Source organism: Vigna umbellata, chromosome 5 (assembly GCF_029865625.1).
Source record: "Vigna umbellata cultivar VRB3 chromosome 5, Vumbellata_1.0, whole genome shotgun sequence".
Classification (NCBI taxonomy): domain Eukaryota; kingdom Viridiplantae; phylum Streptophyta; class Magnoliopsida; order Fabales; family Fabaceae; genus Vigna; species Vigna umbellata.
In genome coordinates this window covers 8,401,487-8,419,968 of record NC_142169.1, presented here as the reverse complement: position 1 = coordinate 8,419,968, position 18,482 = coordinate 8,401,487, and the positions used below count along the sequence as shown (strand labels likewise).

The following is an 18,482-nucleotide window of genomic DNA, read 5'->3' as shown; positions in this document are numbered from 1 at the left end:
AGCAGAAGCAGTTATGCAGTAAGCACACGATGAGTCTGGATGCACAGAGACTTACCTGCTACTACGTTTGCTGCTGTCGTCCACTGCGTAGCCGGTGACCTCTTCTCGCTCTTCTCCTTCTCTGCCGGTGCTGGTGCCAATGATAGCTCTGGATGATGATTCCAGAAAAAAATGATCCTTCCCTGCGTGCCCTTCCTCCCTTCTATTCTCTCTCTCTGATCCCCTCAAAATCCAATTCTGCTCCCCAAAATCTTGGAATTATTCTCTTGTAACAACCTGGTCTCCCCTGCTGAGACACGTCTCTTCCCCCATTTCCCACGTTTTCTCCCCTTTTTCTATTTTTTTACTTTTTCCAATTTTATTTTATTTTTTTTTTTACTTTATTTTTAATTTTAATTTTATTTTTCAATTTTTTAATTATTTTGATTAATTAACACTATTAAAACAAATTGAAAATAAGAAATAAAATAGAAAAAATTAAAAGCAAAAAAAATCTAAATACATAAAAAAATAAAAATAAAAATAAAATAAAATAGGTTTAATTGCTTCCTTTGTCCCCAGTTTGGTTGAATTGTGTCAAATTCATCCTCATTTTTAAAAAAGTTTCATTGTCGTCCTCACGTGGTATAAAAGTGTCAATTGAATCCAAACATAGAAAAAATTTGTGTCAAAGTAATCATTTTTCCTATATCTCTGTGTCTTCCTTTCATATGTCACTTCTCTGGAGCTATGAAAAGCCTTAAATTGGATAAGGTAAAATGAATATCTGTACTTGATTGTATGAAAAGAAGACACAGATATATAGGAAAAATGACTACTTTGACACAAATTTTTTCTATGTTTGGATTCAATTGACACTTTTACACCACGTGAGGACGACAATGAAACTTTTACACCACGTGAGGATGACAATGAAACTTTTTTAAAAATGAGGATGAATTTGACACAATTCAACCAAACTGGGGACAAAGGAAGCAATTAAACCAATAAAATAAAAGCCAATAAAAACACATTGTTTCAACCCGGACAAAATTGGGTGTTGACACTATGATTGAGCCATCCAAGAAGATTAATCAATAGAATCAAGCAAGGAGCCAAAAAGGAGGTGCTTACGGTATGCACCAACATTTTCCACGTGAAGTAGCTGATGTGGAAGGAAGCACACACCTTGCTGGATGAGCTGGACAGAGGCATGGACTTTGCTTGATCAAAATAAATCTGAATAATTTGAATTTAGGAGGGAATTAGAATTAGAAATTAGGCTCCTCTTCACCTATAAATAAGAGGGCCTTTTCCTTGTATTGAGGCACTTTTGAGCTTAATGATATGCTGCAGAAATTGGTTTCCAGCTTTTGTGCTCTTAAGTCACCTTTGAATTGCTACTTCTTCTCCTTTCCTCAAGCTTCCTTCCTCTGTAGGAAGGCCCTCTGAGCTGTGAGGCTTCACCCATACACCTTTCCTCCATTAAAACACCTCAAACACTGCATCAATTCATCCATCCGCTGCACCATTATTCATTATTGGTTTCCTCTGGTCTGGAACCTCTTCCTACACGTTTCCAGCTGGGAATTGGATTCCATCAGATATTGCAACACTTAAAACATAACTCCAAGAACAAAGATATCGTTTAATAGAGAAAGACGATAACTTTGGCTCACAACCCTATTTGTTTGAATTACCTCATTGCAGTAGGTATTGAAACTATGGATTGCACAATTGGAACACTTGGAAATCATGTGGTGTTGTATGAATGACAATGAAAAGCTTAAGTTAAGTAAGCTAAGTTTTATTTAGTTATATTTTTCTAAAAAAAAGTTTTAAATTTTTTTGTTTATTCCCATGTTATTTCATGCATTTTTCACACTTTAAACTATGGAAAACGCTTCTTTAACAACGTTCTTTTTTACACAGTTTTGACAACGCCATGTGGTGGTTGTCCATTGGCTGATATTTAAAAAAATAAATTAATATGCAATTGATTACGCAAGGGTATTATGGGAAGAAAAAAATACAAAATTTCATTTCGCGCTTTCGCTTCTTCTTTCATTTGCATTTCGCAGTTTCGCTTTTGCCTGACCTCTCGCGTTCCCTCATCTCTCTCAGTTCTCTTATCTTTCTGGTGTTCAAACACTAACCTTCTTGCTAAACCCTAAAGACTCACCTTCTCGTTGTCTTGGACGTCCGTCTTCTGTAGCATTGAAGCCCTTCACGCGGTGTTTTTTTGGTAAGTAGAACTGCGCGAACCCTAACCATCTTCTCCAGCATTGACGTTTTCTTCTTTCGCGCGAAGCGTAACCATCTTCTCCAGCATTGACGTTTTCTTCTTTCGCGAACCCTAACCATCTTCTCGACCCTTGTTGTTTTGTTGATGTTATAACTACAGGTCCAATGGCAACCCTCATCTTCGTCTCTCTCCACCATTTTCACTTTGTCTAGAGCATTGCTTTCACTCTTACGGGTCTTCCTCTCGATCGAAAGAAATTTTTCACTCGGGTTGGAACTTGTACATGTTTTTTATATACAAAAGATCATGATTATAAATGTTGGGTATTATATGTACTAATAATATATTATATGAATAAAATTTCAATTTTGATCTGGTACCATACATTCTCTACTAGTGTTGTTCGACCATATATATTGAAACTTTTATTTCGTTATGAGTGTTTGGTACAAAAATCGATTCTGTAAGCGACCTTGATAGGCCTTAGTGTTGGTGCCTAAAAAAAAGATCCAATTCAATTGAGTGTTGGTGCCTAAAAAAAGTATCACATCACACAGGTGCCTAAAACAGATCAAATTCAATTACATAAATTTTTTTTGGCTACTTATGTGCTCACAGCTGGCTCCTACAGCACAAGTTTTGGTACAAAACCATATTTTTGTTCGTGTAATCGTTTACAGGGTCCTTATAATCGATTACAATGGCCAAAAAAACCTACACTTGATTACCAAGGCAAAATTTGAAAGGTCTTTAAGTCTAGATTCCAACAAAACAAGAATCAACTCATTTGGAGTTCGGTGGAGAAAGTTATGAGAAAAACAACCAACAAATTTCAGAGTTGGCAAGAATATATAAAGTGTTAACTTTAAGGAATAAACTGTACCTACTCAGATGTCCAAAAGTTACAAATTAGTAGTCATTGGAAAGAGTTTTGATTCTAGCTTCTAATAAAAAAAGAATCACATCATTTGGAGGTCGGTGGGAAAAGTTATCATGAAAATGGCCAGCAAAGGTCAAAGTTGACAACATGTTAACTTGGTCATGACACCAACATTGGGTCTTTCCTCCACCAAAGACTGCCCAAAACCCAGTTTTCAAGCTCTACTAACACTTAAACATTAAAAAGAACTCTCATTCATTCAAGAAATATGAAAAAATAACGTAAAATTTTTTCGCAAGTTATGTGCTCACAGTTGGCTCCTGCAGCACAAGTTTTTGTACAAAACCAGATTTTTGTTCGTATAATCATTTACAAGGTTCGTCTAATCATTTACAGGGTCCTTGTAATCGATTACAATGGCCAAAAAGGCCTACACTTGATTTCCAAGACATAATTTGAAAGGTCTTTGAGTCTAGATTCCAACAAAACAAGAATAAACTCATTTGGAGTTTGGTGGAGAAAGTTATGAGCAACACAACCAGCAAAGGTCAGAGTTGGCAGGAATATATAAAGCGTTAACTTTAAGGAATAAAATGTACCTACTCAGATGTCCAAAAATTACAAATTAGTAGTCATTGGAAAGCTTTTTGAGTCTAGTTTCTAATAAAAAAACTAATCACATCATTGGAAAGTCAGTGCGAAAAGTTATCAATAAAATAGCCAGCAAAGGTCAAAGTTGACAGCATGTTAACTTGGTCATGACACCAACATTGGGTCTTTCCTCCACCAAAGACTGCCCAAAACTCAGTTTTCAATAAATATGAAAAAATAACGTAAAATATTTTTGGCTACTTATGTGCTCACAGATGGCTCCTGTAGTACAAGTTTTTGTACAAAACGATATTTTTGTTCGTGTAATCATTTACAGGGTCCTTGTAATCGATTACAATGGCCAAAAAGGCCTACACTTGATTACCAAGGCATAATTTGAAAGGTCTTTGAGTCTAGATTCCAACAAAACAAGAATCAACTCATTTGGAGTTCGGTGGAGAAAGTTATGAGCAAAATAACCAGCAAAGGTCAGAGTTGACAGAAATATATAAAATGTTAACTTTAAGGAATAAACTGTACCTACTAAGATGTCCAAAAATTACAAATTAGTAGTCATTTTAAAGGTTTTTGAGTCTAGTTTCTAATAAAAAAAGAATCACATCATTTGGAGGTCAATGGGAAAAGTTATCATTAAAATAGCTAGCAAAGGTCAAAGTTGACAACATGTTAACTTGGTCATGACACCAACATTGGGTCTGTCCTCCACCAAGGACTGCCCAAAACCCAGTTTTTATGCTCTTCTCACACTTAAACATTAAAAAGAACTCTCATACATTCAAGAAATATGAAAAAATTACGTAAAATGTGTTTGGCTACTTATGTGCCCACAACTGACTCCTGCAGTTCACCTACCTTGGTTCAAAAACATATATGAGCTTTGACATTTGCTGACTATTTTAATCATAACGTTTCTCACAGACCTCCAAATGATGTGATTCTTTTTTATTAGAAAATAGACTCAAAATTCTTTCCAATGACTTCAAATATGTAATTTTTGGACTGAGTAGGTACAGTTAATTCCCTAAAGTTAAAGTTTTATATATTCTTACCACCTCTAACCTTTGCTGGTTGTTTTGCTTTTAACTTTCTCCTCCGAACTCCAAATGAGTTGATTCTTTTTTAATTACAAAATGGACTCAAAAATATTTCCAATGACTATTAATTTGTAATTTTACCATCTAAACTAAGAAACATGAAACAATAACTTGAAAGTAAACTCATTTAAGAAGCTCAGAAAAACGTTGTTTTTGGGAATTTAACTGCATCTGGTACAGTGGTCTAAAAATTATGGGTTAAAGTCATTTTAAAGCTATTTGAGTCTATAATCTAACAAAATAAGAATCAATGCATTTGAAGTTTTATGGAGAAAGTTATGAGCAAAATAATCAGCAAAGGTCAGAGTTGGCAGGAATGTGTAAAATGTTAACTTTAAGGAATTAACTGTAGCTACTCAGATGTCTAAAAATAAAAAATTAGTAGTCATTAGAAAGCGTTTTGAGTCTAGTTTCTAATAAAAAAAGAATCACATCATTTGGAGGTCTGTGGGAAAAGTTATGATTAAAATAGTGACCAAAGGTCAAAGTTGACAGCATGTTATCTCACTCAAATTGCCTTTGGTTACTTATGTGCCCACAGCTGGCTCCTGCAGCACAAGTTTTTGTACAAAACCGGATTTTTGTTCGTGTAATCGTTTACAAGGCCCTTGTAATCGATTACAAGGCACAAAAGGGCCTACACTTGTTTCAGGACTTGAACTAACTTGGTCTTGAGACCAACATTGGGTCTTTCCTTCACCATGGACGGCCCAAACCTCAATTTTCTCCCTTTAGTCACACTTAAACAATAAAACAACTCTCATCCACGGAAGAATTATGAAAAAATAACGTAAAATGTCTTTGGCTACCTGTGTGGCCACAATTGGCTCCTGCAGCACAAGTTTTTGTACAAAACCACAATTTTTTTCGTGTAATTGTTTACAGACTCATTGTAATCGATTACAAGAGGCAAAATAGGCAATGCATGTCATAGATGCAATGAAAATTGGTGATATCATTATTCATGGATGGTCGTCAATTGCATTGGCCACTTTGTTTATTCACATTCTAAACAACAACACATCTGGCAATGACAATAACAAAGACATTAAAACTTCAATTAACATTAACAATAACCAACTGAAGAAAGTATCATCTTTTATTTCATTAAAAAAAATTGGGTACAATAAACTTATTTGTTTATCTATGTACAATTTTGTATTCCTTTCTATAACAATTCAATACAAAAATCACTCGTGTTTCGCTATGTTTCCTGTGTATGGGGTTCTAAGCGCCTTGTTCTTGTAACGTTTTCGCGATCTGACCCTCACAAACCTCTGCACACTGGGTTGGTTGTAGTACATGCCTCCCGGGCTGATATAGAATAGGTAGGATTACATAAGATAATCTGGATATTCAGTTTCTTCAACTTCTTTTGCATTTTCAATTACTTCAAGATCACGTAAGATTGGATATGAACTCATAGTTAAAAACAAAGACAGACGAAATATAAATGAAAGAGTTAACCCTAATAATTTCCAAGGCAAAATTTGAAAACCTGTGTTTGTCCTTTTCTTTGTGATATTCATTGCTATGGATGAAAAGAAATCAGCAATGTGGAAGATACGGGTAAAAAAGGATTCACCAATAAAAATTTCTCTCTCTCTCTCTCTCTTGTGTGATGAACTGAGGTGAAACCCCACAAAAAGAAGTTGTCTCAAGCTTTTGATGGAGGCAGAAGATATGGACATGTGACTACCAATTTTGCTGAGTGTGTGAACTTCGTGCTAAAGGGAACACGTTCATTACCAATTTGTGCTCTAATCAAAACCACATTTGAGAGGACACAATCATAGCATATGGAATGAGGTTTAAAAGAGCAGTACATGTTACAAGCAGACCACCAATATCCAGGAGAAATTACTGACATTATTCGAAAAAATCCACAATAGTCGACCTTTTATCATGTTCATCTTGATCAAGAAAATTTTGAATTTAACATTCAAAAAATCTTAACAGAAACAAAGAGCTAGCCACAATCATAACAGGGATTCTAACACAAAATTCAGAAAAGGCACTACATAACATAATAACAAATAAACCACCTATAAAGTATCCATATATTGATTCTAAAATTATGTTTACTAATCTCCTCATTATGCTATCTATCATTCTCTGATCCTATTGAAGGTTATAAATGATAAACTCATTTAAGGGTGCAAGAAGAGTACCCTTATTTTTCAAGATAAGAAATTTGTGCGTATGACGAGAAATAAGTTTAAGAATCATGAGTAATATTGTCTCTGATTTTTTTGGTGCTGAAAATTTTCAATATTCAAATTAGAAAGGTTAGGGTGATTTCATTTACAAACAAGTTATATATATTAATTAGCTTAAGGTTAATATTGATGATGTAACTGGGGATTGTTCTCGTTTAACTACATGTGCTAATATTTTTAGAGAAAGTTAGTGAATATGTGAGTGTTAGGAGTGTAGACTTTTATTTATGTTTAATTCATTGGATCATTTATGCTTTGAAACATACTTAAAGGAAAGACTTTCAAATTTTGATTCAAGAGTGATTCTACTTTATTTTGCCATGTTTTGAATTAACAAATAATTTTTTGGACTCTTAAAAGGCAAAGGTATTTGTATTTTTTAAACAAATGAAATTTAAAGTTTCTTATGTTTTTCATGAGAAAAATTATTGTGATAATAAATTATATGATTTTTATTTATAGAAAATTGTATAAATAATTTAATGTTTTATCTTGACATATTTATTTAGAGTTTTTTCAAATAAATATAATTTGCTATATTTTATAATTTTTATCATAAATCATTTATAAATTCTTTTATTTTTTAATTGTATTTGAATAAAATTACACGTAATAGAAAATTATTAATAAAATGTCAGTACAACTAAATGTTAAAATTCATAATAATATCTAAGTTTATATGAAAAATTATACAGCAGTGCCAAAGAAACGGTAAAACTATCCAAGAAAATATGTATAATTTGAACTCAATTTGTTTCCAAATAGAAACTACCTAACTCTTATTAAAAATAACCGTACAGAATACTTAATAAATATTTATTACATAAAACATATTTTTCAGAAAAAAGAAATCTACATATTTATAAAACATTGATCAATATACCAACATTAATTTACCAAAAAAGGATTGCAGTAAATTTTACCTAACGAACAATATGTTGTGTTTAGAATAAACTATATTTAGTGAAAATTATGTGAATTAACACTGACAATGGTTAACGAATAAAAAATATATTAGAAATGTATTATTTAACAATATCAGCACCTTCTTATTAAATTTTCAACCAGCTTATTTATGAATCAATTATATATTTGCCTATTAATCTTAATATTATAATATGAATATCTTCCTACATAAAACTGAGTTTTAAGCTTAAATTCATAGTATATGGGTCCCACGAACAAAGGGGACCATGTATTCTTTCCTATCATGGTCAATTCAAATGAAAAGTGCCTCCCAAATTCACTGAGCAAACCCAACGGTTATATGTTTTCAAAAACCTCTCCCACTCTTCATCTCTGTCTAATCATCACATCTCGAACTTCAACTTCACCGAAGATTTCAACAATTCTCCATCAAATTCTGAGCTTTTTCTGCCTCTAATTATGGCTGCTACTCCAAAACCCGTCAAATCTTTCACTCCCAAGAAATCCTCCGACACCTCAATTTCAGTTTCCAAAGTGAGGGTTATCGTCAGGGTCAGACCCTTCCTCGCACACGAAACCTCAACAGAAAACGGCGACCCCGTTTCGGGCATCTCCGTCTTGGACAGAGATTCCGAGTTTCCCCAGGAAGAGGTTGCTGTTTATCTCAAAGACCCAGAAACCAGGTTTCCTAAAGTTTGCACCTTTGGGTTTTTCTGTAGGTGAAATTTGGTTTTGATGATGAGGGGCTCTAACTGTTTCAGTTTTTTATCTTTTACCTTAGCCGGAATGAGTGCTACCGGTTGGACTCTTTCTTTGGGCAAGAAGATGACAATGTGGGACAGATATTCGGCAGAGAAGTTAGCCCCTTGATTCCGGGAATGTTCAGTGGATCCAACGCCACGGTGTTTGCTTATGGAGCTACTGGCAGTGGGAAGACATACACCATGCAGGTGTGGGTGTGATATTTCAGGAAACTTGTTTTCACTTTGTTGCAATATGGATTTTAATTCATGGGATATTTCAAGCTAACGTCTCATGATTAGCAATGTCAATATGTCACACTTTGCCCGTAGCATATGTTCTTTTTTATACATTTTTTTTTATCTAGATGTATGACTTAGTTTATCTTTGAGCAATTTCTGAATTTTGAGCTACGAGGATGAGAAGTATTTAGGTTTTGTATTACGAGGTTCAGCAATGGCATGGATCCCAGATATATTTTTCCGCACACTAGTCTTGCAAGTAAGGATTATGGGCATGGTTTCAAATTGTGGATGACATGCAGTTACAGAGATCTCAAACGTCTACAATTTTGCAGCTGCAGTGGGGGATTGAAAACTGCAATTTAAAAGTTGTAGGTTTTATGCATGTGAGTATTCAAACTGATGTATGTGAGGATTCAAAATAGTGTATCCAGTCTAAGATTCTTGCCAGTTTAGTTTTGCATCAGAGAAGCCAACACGCATGCCTCGTTCCCGTATCCAAGATAGAAGCTACTTCATATAGCTTATGATTTTCTTGTTTTGATCCCCATTTGGGCTTTCTGATGCAGAATCAAACACACCTTTAGGGTTAAGAGGGTGAGAATTAGGACAATTGTTTATGGTTAACAATAGCATAGGTCCCGGTTACGGGGAAAAGGAGGAGGATTTGGAAAAATTTATCCACTGTTGGAGTCCTTAAATTACCTAGATGTAAAATTTTGCGTGCTTTTAAATATTAGTACTGTATTGTATGTGATTTTTCATTTTATACTTTCCAGAAGTTTCTTACATCTTCATGTTGTATTGTATACATGCGATGAACCGATGCTTGGTGTTGCAGGGAACCAAGGAACAACCTGGCTTGATGCCACTGGCAATGTCTATGATCCTGTCTATTTGCCAGAGCACTCGCAGCACAGCACATATCTCATATTATGAGGTCTACATGGACCGATGCTACGACCTTTTGGAGCTCAAAGCAAACGAGATTTCAGTTTGGGATGGCAAAGATGGGCAGATTCACCTCCGGGGACTGTCTCAGGTTCCTATAAACACAATGTCTGAATTTCAAGATGTTTTCTTATGTGGAGTTCAGAGACGCAAAGTTGCCCACACAGGTCTTAATGATGTCTCTAGTAGGAGTCATGGAGTGCTTGTGATATCTGTGTCCACTCCTTCGGCTGATGGAACCGGAACTGTTGTATGTGGGAAGTTGAATCTCATAGACTTGGCAGGTTACTTCCATGCTCAATCGGTGTAAGGGATTAGAAGCACTTATTGTTATAATCTTATGTGTTTAATGTTGAAGCAGGTAATGAAGACAACCGAAGGACCTGCAATGAAGGGATTCGTCTCCAAGAGAGTGCAAAGATAAACCAGTCCTTGTTTGCACTGTCAAATGTGGTATATGCATTGAACAACAATAAACCTAGAGTACCCTACCGAGAAAGCAAATTGACCCGTATATTGCAGGACTCTCTAGGGGGAACAAGTCGTGCACTGATGGTTGCTTGCCTGGTAAAGCTATAGAGTTTATAGTTCTTTTCTTCTCATTTTCTGTTCGTCCACTAAATTTTCTGATGCATAAACAACATAGAGCTTGATTAAGAGTTTTATGTAAGTTTGTTTGTGCAACCGAAAAGAAAACATTATTAGTTTGCTTCACTGTGAACTATGGTTAGGTTGAAAATTTTACTGTAGACAACTTTGATTTCAGAATCCAAGAGAATACCAGGAATCTGTTTATACTGTAAGTTTAGCTGCTCGATCAAGGCATGTCACAAATTTTGTAACTTCAGCTCACAAACAAGAGACCCCGAAAGTTAAAGTTGACATGGAAAAAAAATTGAGAGCTTGGTTAGAATCAAAAGGAAAAACAAAGAGTACACAAAGACTTGGGCCATTTAATTCTCCTCTTCTGAAGAAAACTCCCGTTTCCATCATTACACCTGCCAAGAGATCCATTGCCTTTAACAGTTCAGTGAAGGGGGGAAGAAGTGCCATCAACTTAGATACTAAACGTACTAATGAAAGGTGACTCTAGGGTACCTTTGTTTGTATACATAATTACAATAACCATTCTCTAATTGAGTTTGTTACTCACTGCTAAATGTTTTACTTAGCAGCGCCTTTGCTGTGGCTTTTGGAAATTTACTAGATGTTGAAGGTTCAATTGGTTCATGCATGGAGGTGAGTATCCAAAGGGAAGTTCAATAACCCATGCAACGTCATGCATACTGAAAATACAAGAAGCAAGAAAAAGTCCAACAAGGAATTTGTTGTCTTCCCACATTTTTTAAATTTTCATTGACAGTGAAGAAACCTCTGCATTTTTCTTTCTTGAATATATAATAGTCTTCATAATCTTTTTAATTTTTATTCACAGTGAAGAAACCTTTGCATCTTTCTTTAAATATGATAGTACTCAATGCTTTGCAGAATGCACCATCAGTTGTCAAGGACAATGATAACAAAGAGACTGAGCATGATGCTAATAAGGCTGCATGGGAATCATACAAAAATCTACCTGGTATGCTACTATGTGAAATTCTTGATGATATTTGGCAATATAATGTGGAAAATTTAAATTGGTACTTTGATATAGTCCTGTGTGCTTTCTAAAGCTCTGATGCAACATGGCTTTATATGTAGCCGAGCCATTGAGAAAGGGAGTGAACTCAACTACTAATGAGAGTGATGATGCAGCACAGAGTCCTTTAAGAAAAGCCCTTTCCCCCATCAACATCAATGCTGTTCAAAAACCCCTTGAGGCATTGTCTTTCACACAAACACCTTTTCTGGCAACCTGCTCCACTAATAAAGGGATACAAAAGGATGACACTCCACTTGGAAAATTCAGCACACGAAGTTCTACACTTAAGGTATAGCAAAGGTTATCTGACTCCACTAACAAATGAACTTTTTGAACCAACATTTCTCACATCTCTTTTCATTATGCAGAACTGTCTAGTTCAAGAATACCTCGATTTCTTGAATAATGCTAGCAGGTAAAGCAAACATTTTCCTTTGTATCTTGCCTACTATCTGAAGCATATCAAGTCTGTGAACCTTCTATTAAGGTATATTAACATTGAGTTCAATTCTGAATTGCAGAGAGGAACTACTTGAGTTAAAGGTACATTCTTGCTGCTCACAAATACCCTATAGCTACTTCTTTAATCAACTATTTTTCTTTCATTTTGTAATTTTCGGAATTCAATTCCTTCAGGGCATTGGAGAGAAAATGGCGGAATACATTATAGACCTCAGAGAAGAAACTCTTCTTAAATCGGTTAGTATAGAAAATATTTATAATACAGATACTGAATTAAGTAAGCATAATAATGCTTTTAGTGATGCTTTGGTTTTGGCAATTTGTAGTTAAATGATTTGGAGAAGATAGGCCTCTCTACCAAGCAGGTATGCTAACACATGCACCTTAGCTGAAATTTTTATTCTAAGAAGTGTGAGCGAAAATTCTAATTTCTACCATTTCTGACAGGCCCATAACCTATTCACTAAAGCTGCAAAAAAATTATTTGAAGAATAATCTGAAGATTCAATACTCAGTTGAAGTTCACTATCAGTCTTTTTATTTTATTGGCAAACATCAAGTGCAATTTGCATTCCTTTCATTGCCGCAACTAGCAACCTATTCTCAGTTTGATTTGTGTTCCTGTATGTTGTAACAACCTAATCAAACATATTTTACCCATCATTGAGAAACTGTGGTCTTTGTAACATAGTGTCAGTTATTTCTACTATTCTCTTGCCCACATCACTGTTTATTACTTTTTTCAGTTGAAGTTATATAAATTGAAAACAAAATGCCATTTTGATGAGCAGGTACAAGTAGATCACACTCGAATAAATCATTCTCATGGTTCAGTTGAAAACAACCATTTTTATTTTAAGATAAACAAAATGATAATAACTAAAGTGCTATGGTTTTAATCTTGTTATGCAGAGTTTACAATATTGATCGTTTTTTTTTCTCTTTAATCATAATTCAACCTCTCTTTTCCTTTTCTATGTCTTTTCATGTTTCATACCATGTAAAGTTAAAAGGTACCTATTATTCTTTTCTTTTTTCAGTTTTAGTATAATTAGAGTTATCCGAAGTTACTAATTCTAGATGGCTTCTTAATCACAGCTTCATTTAGAACTCAAATCAATTTGTATGTAGTCAACAAGACAACTCAGCTATCTAGTGTCATGGATAGGAACAAAAAATCAATAATGGATGATGTTGATCCAAGACTTCAACTTGTCTTTTTACATAAAGTACATTATTAAATACTATATCTAAGTAATATTATTTTTGTAGAGAACACCAGGTATATTGATAGTTAATCATACTGCTAAACATTAATTTGTATGAATGTTTAAAATCATACTTTTGTTAGTAATAGTCAAAATTAAGGACATCTTCGGTCTAACAAGACTCAAATTTCTTTGTAACATTGTGTTAGAAGCATTATATGCTTCATATTCGACATGGCAAAGGAGGGTGGAATGTTATTCTGGATTCATCTTGCATCTTAGTCCAATGATAGATTTTGGTATTTGATATGTGGGATCTAAGAGATTACAACTTAATCTAAAAATATCCTCTCATTGTTATTTAAAATTTGACAAATATAAATGATTAATTTGTAAAACTGAAATTCGAACTGCAAAATGGGCTATCGAATAAAAAAAAATTAAAATATATTTGGTTGAATAGAGAATGATTGTTAGGTTCCATCATGTCATTAGGGCTATTTAAATTTTGACAGAATTGAAAACAAACAAAAAAATATACAAAAATACAAAAATTAAACCATAAAATATATTATAATTTGTTTACGTTTATGGTTATTTTTTATTTTTATTTTATATGTTTTTTTTTACTCATTTGGACCCTATTTTAATTACTCCATCAAATAAACTATTTAAAAAATAAAGAAAATTTAACTATAAATAGTTCTATTTCAATTTATTTGAAATTGTTGAAATCCTTAATCCTTCTTAAAAGTCAAAAAGTCAAAACACAAAGGATAAATTATTCTCTACAGATTATGCTTGTCAAGTCTTTAAGATTATTAAATGGCATCCCTTCCTTTTTTAAGTGGATGGTATGTTACTGCGCTTGTGTTGACTAAGTGTAATAGAATGTTATTAAAAATATTTATTCCACTACATATATTATTTTCACAATATTTAAATTTTAATGCGTTATAAAACCAATTTTGACATTAATTAATTTTACATTAATATAAAATTTTATAATTTAGACTTGAATAAACTTTAAATTACTAATATATTTTCATTCTTACTTTTGAGTGTTTAATACATTATTTTATTAAAATTTAAAAAATTTATTATTATAAAACTTTGATTTAAGTTCATACAAAATATTTATTTATATTTTACTCTATAAAACATTTTTAAATTTACTGTGTTCCTCAACTTATAAAATATTTAATTCTGTAAATTTATATCTTATAAGATATGACACGTTTTAACTTGGAAGATAACACACACACACTTTCCTTTATTAGTTTAACTACAACTTTATGCATTTTATAAGTTGCACTCTAATTAAAAGATTGAAAAAGATTAAGACACAAACTTTCCTTTACTAATTACAATTTTATGCATTTTTTAAGTTTCAAGTTAATTAAAAAGTTGAAAATATTAAGATTGTTCGAAAAGAGCTACAGTAACTGTAACTGTCGCAATAGTAATTAATCTGCCTTGGTTTCAGAAACACGCACATGGAACTCAAACTTTCAGTCTTCAGACTTCAAGTAGAAGGGGACCAGCACCGACCTCACCATGTGTTTGGAAAAATGCCATCGTAATATCATATGATACCTTCCAAACAGATGGAGAGAAATGATCCTCTTTTTTTAACATCAACTTCCTTTTGTTTTCAAATTCACACACTTTCATCACTGAACCAACTGATATTCGTATTGATTTTGTAATTATCTGATTGTTATCCTTTATTGTATAAAATTCTTAACAAAATCACACCAGTAATATAATATTATAAGCAGAGACTGATAATTCTGATTAGCCAACTTTACACAGAACAAACCAAAGTAACCATGGCTAGATAATCCCATCACAAGTCCATAGCACTTGAACTTGTTCAAGGGCAAGACATGACCACTTTATTCTAAAGGGTGTTCAGACCTAACACCAGAGAAAACGAAAACAGACACACAGACTTACATAATTTTAAGGTTTTTAACTACGGATAATAGTTAATTATTGTAATTATTCCTGCTGCTAATTGTAATTAAGGTCCATCTCTGCTTCAAGCTTTTGCTATTCAAGCTCACTTGCAAGTGCAGGGGTTGCATGTGCAGTTTGATCCACACTTGCAGCCATCATTCTCACCAGCAACACCCATTTCAGCACCTTCGAATTGAACCTTCACGGGTGCCACTCCCATGACCAAAGTCTCAGTGGTTGTTTGCTCCGTGTAGCTCAAGTCTGGGTACATCTTGCAGCTGCAGAACAATCAAAAACCAGAAAATTAGAAAACAAAAAAGTTTAAGGGAATTTTAGACAACACAAATGGTAAAAACTCCTCTCTTGATTTTTTTTTTTACTTGAAAGCACTGCGTTTCTCTCTTCTTAGCAGTGCACAAACATTAATATGGTTCATTTCCATCATGATCAGGTGAATTCATATTCAATATATTTGAGGACATCCAAAACCATTTCCCCAGATGTAAAAACCTCCTGGAGATTCTAACAACAGATCAACTCAAAGGGTATTCAAAAACCAAACAAAATAGAAGCACCGCAATCTTTAGACCATCAAAGTGGTCGGAATTTAACATGCAAAAACCACGTAAGAAAAAAAATAACAAACTTCTATACAAATTCAACAAAAGGTTACCCAGATAGCAAATCAAAACACCCCAAAAACTTTGCCGTGTAAAGAAAATACAAGTCTACATGTTCTGTAGAAGCAAAATAAATGTTCAGATTATCAGAATATCCCCATGCAAGAAAATTAAAAAAGCGTAAACTTTCATGAAATTCAACCAAAAGAGGTCCTCGAAAAGCAAATTAAAATCCAGGAAGAAAACTCTCAACAAAGAAAAAATAAACCGATATTTGAAAGGGTGACACAACAAAGACACGAAAACCTCACTCACCCTCCGCAGCCACTGCCGCACTTGCAGGAGCTTCCGCATCCACAGTTACCACCGCAGCAAGACATTTTCTCAGGTAACAAAAAACAAACACAGGAGAAAAGAAGATAACGACGAAGAACAAGTCACAAGAACAATTATCACACACAAGTTCGAGTTTCAAGGCGGAGCCATGATCCCAATTTATAACACATTGAGTGGAGAGAGAGTGGAATTTCCACCGTCCACGTGTTGAAATCTCACAACATTTCTAATCCTCTTCGGATCTCCACACACGTCGACGTCGTTTTCGACATGTCATCATCGCTAGTCTTTGCGTTGGAGTTTTGTGGGGTTTTCTCGTGTGTTCTAAAATGTAGGCATGAGACTCTGTGAACCAGTAGATGAGATGTTAGATAGTGGTCAACAAGGGAGAATCAACGGTGAGAGTTTATGGGATGAAGGCGTGAAAATATCTATGGAAATTGTGACGACGTGGAACTCGTTCAATCATTCTATGTTTATTAATTTTTCTTAGCCATATTCATAGTTAAATTTTAGTTTTTAATTTGTAACTTAATTAAATTTTTAATTCTTTTAATATTTGTATTGTAATGAAGTTTCTCGAATATTTCTATGGCTTTATATATTCATAATTTAAATGTTTTGTATTGTTTTATAAAATCACCGTTATTGACTTTTTTATATTAGATAATGTGATGTTAATGTTATGATTTTGAAATATTGTTATTTTTTTCATTCAGAACGTGAGAAAAACATTTATGAGATGTTTCAATATACATTTTTTTTATTTATTAATTAATATTATGGGTCACCTTTAAATTCTTTTGATCACCCTCAAAGTAAAAAACGTAGCACATTTCTTTTCTTGTAATCATAACAGGAATCTCAATCCAATCTTCATAAGATTGTAATCTCTCAGTTACACTCAATGCGTAGATATGATCAGTCTTTGTAAGTGCAGTTAACTTGCTCTTCAAGAATCTACAAGTAGATGATCACCATGGTCACTTCTTGTTTTTTTGGAGCTCTTTCACTCTTTTTGTAAGAATGCACTTTTTGCAAAAGATATCACAAACTGTTAGATTCACAAAAGTTCTTACAGAAATCAAATTCGCGTCAATTTATAGATAAATACAACTCTAACGCATTCTAATACTAAGCTACTAATGAATACAACAATTTTGTTATTGCAATTAGCAGCAATCAATGCAGTTAATTGAATGTACAATTAATGCAATCGAATCTCATTTAATGTTTGGTCAACATATTTAAAAATATAGTCGTTGTACAATTTAATACAAACATTAACGGAATTTCAAAACTGTAACAAACTTAGTCGAATGCACGTTGCATGTAATCAACTATGTAACACAGTTAAACCGAGTTTTGAAAAACTTTCATTTTGAAAATCTCACAGCCCACTTTGAAAATGGTTTGTGCAAAGCCTCAAGTTTTAATGGACGTACTTCATAATGAAGTCGACTTAAAACTGTTGTTTTGTCACTCAATTAAAAGTTCAACATAAATGCTTGTGGTTTTCCTTTTATAAAACATCAGACATGCATTCACAAATAAAATCAATTATATAGCACAATGAAATGCAATGTATCAACACAATCATGTTCTTAATGCTTTAAACAGATTTATACAATGATTAAAACATATAATATGTAAGCAATAGAACATGTAACACACATAACAATACATGTGTTATTAATTATGTTGTCATCATCAAAAACCAAAAGCTTTGAGATTGTAGGTTTAGCTAAACCAGTGCAATTACTATAATAGTTATAGTAAGTCATTAGCATGAGTGCTAATGAGTAGATAGCCTAAGGGTCTATGTGTGAGATGTTAGTGATGACATCAAGGGTTAGAGATCAAGGATAGATGATCGAAGTTTAAGGATTGAGGATTGAGGATTGAGTAATTCAATACGATTGAATTGTTTATTTTAGAGGATTAGAAATCTTATTGTTATTACTACTATGTATGGGGTGTTTGATTATGGTTGATATAATGAGAAAGTATGTATCTTGTTGTGTGTTTATTATGGTTTATATAATTACTATGTATGTATCTAATTGTTATGATTGCTTTATCGGTAACTTATCCCATACATGTTTGTGTTTATGTGTTTTATCGGCGATGATAGTATAATGTGTTATACATGAGCATATAATGTTACAATATAATTAGAATATTTCCTTTGTAATTTTATTATTCGAAATAATGTAATTAGATAGAGTTTTCTTTAAGTATTTTTCCATAATAAATTTTGAATTTTATCAGTTTTTAATAACTTGTGACATCTATAGGAGTGTTACAATCTTACTATTTCTCTTTCTTTTGATCATATTGTCTTTTTCATTTTAATGGTGTT

The 18,482-nt window shown here is 33.3% G+C and overlaps 2 protein-coding genes across 2 annotated transcripts; one reads left to right on the top strand and one right to left on the bottom strand.

The window, feature by feature from the left end:
* The first annotated feature begins 8,252 nt into the window (after positions 1–8,252).
* Positions 8,253–12,703, top strand: LOC124839881 (ATP binding microtubule motor family protein). Its single transcript, XM_047315816.2, is given in 13 exon segments — positions 8,253–8,639; positions 8,738–8,906; positions 9,781–10,174; positions 10,252–10,457; positions 10,657–10,973; positions 11,066–11,129; positions 11,379–11,469; positions 11,592–11,821; positions 11,901–11,947; positions 12,054–12,075; positions 12,169–12,231; positions 12,321–12,359; positions 12,442–12,703. Coding segments are annotated over 13 exon segments (1,938 nt in total). The 5' UTR covers positions 8,253–8,415; the 3' UTR covers positions 12,514–12,703.
* Positions 12,704–14,968: 2,265 nt separating this feature from the next.
* Positions 14,969–16,261, bottom strand: LOC124839879 (metallothionein-like protein 2). Its single transcript, XM_047315814.2, has 2 exons — positions 16,100–16,261; positions 14,969–15,442 (listed from the first exon to the last, which is right to left on the bottom strand). Exons 1-2 carry the CDS (start codon positions 16,162–16,164, stop codon positions 15,268–15,270), a joined length of 240 nt encoding a protein of 79 aa, XP_047171770.1. The 5' UTR covers positions 16,165–16,261; the 3' UTR covers positions 14,969–15,267.
* Positions 16,262–18,482: the final 2,221 nt, after the last annotated feature.

Bases quoted from the DNA above. Each gene is read 5' to 3' on its own strand.
- LOC124839879 (XM_047315814.2), bottom strand. From the start codon at position 16,164: ATGTCTTGCTGCGGTGGTAACTGTGGATGCGGAAGCTCCTGCAAGTGC. The intron at 15,443-16,099 runs GTGAGTGAGGTT...ATTGTTCTGCAG, and splicing joins TGCGGCAGTGGCTGCGGAGG to CTGCAAGATGTACCCAGACT.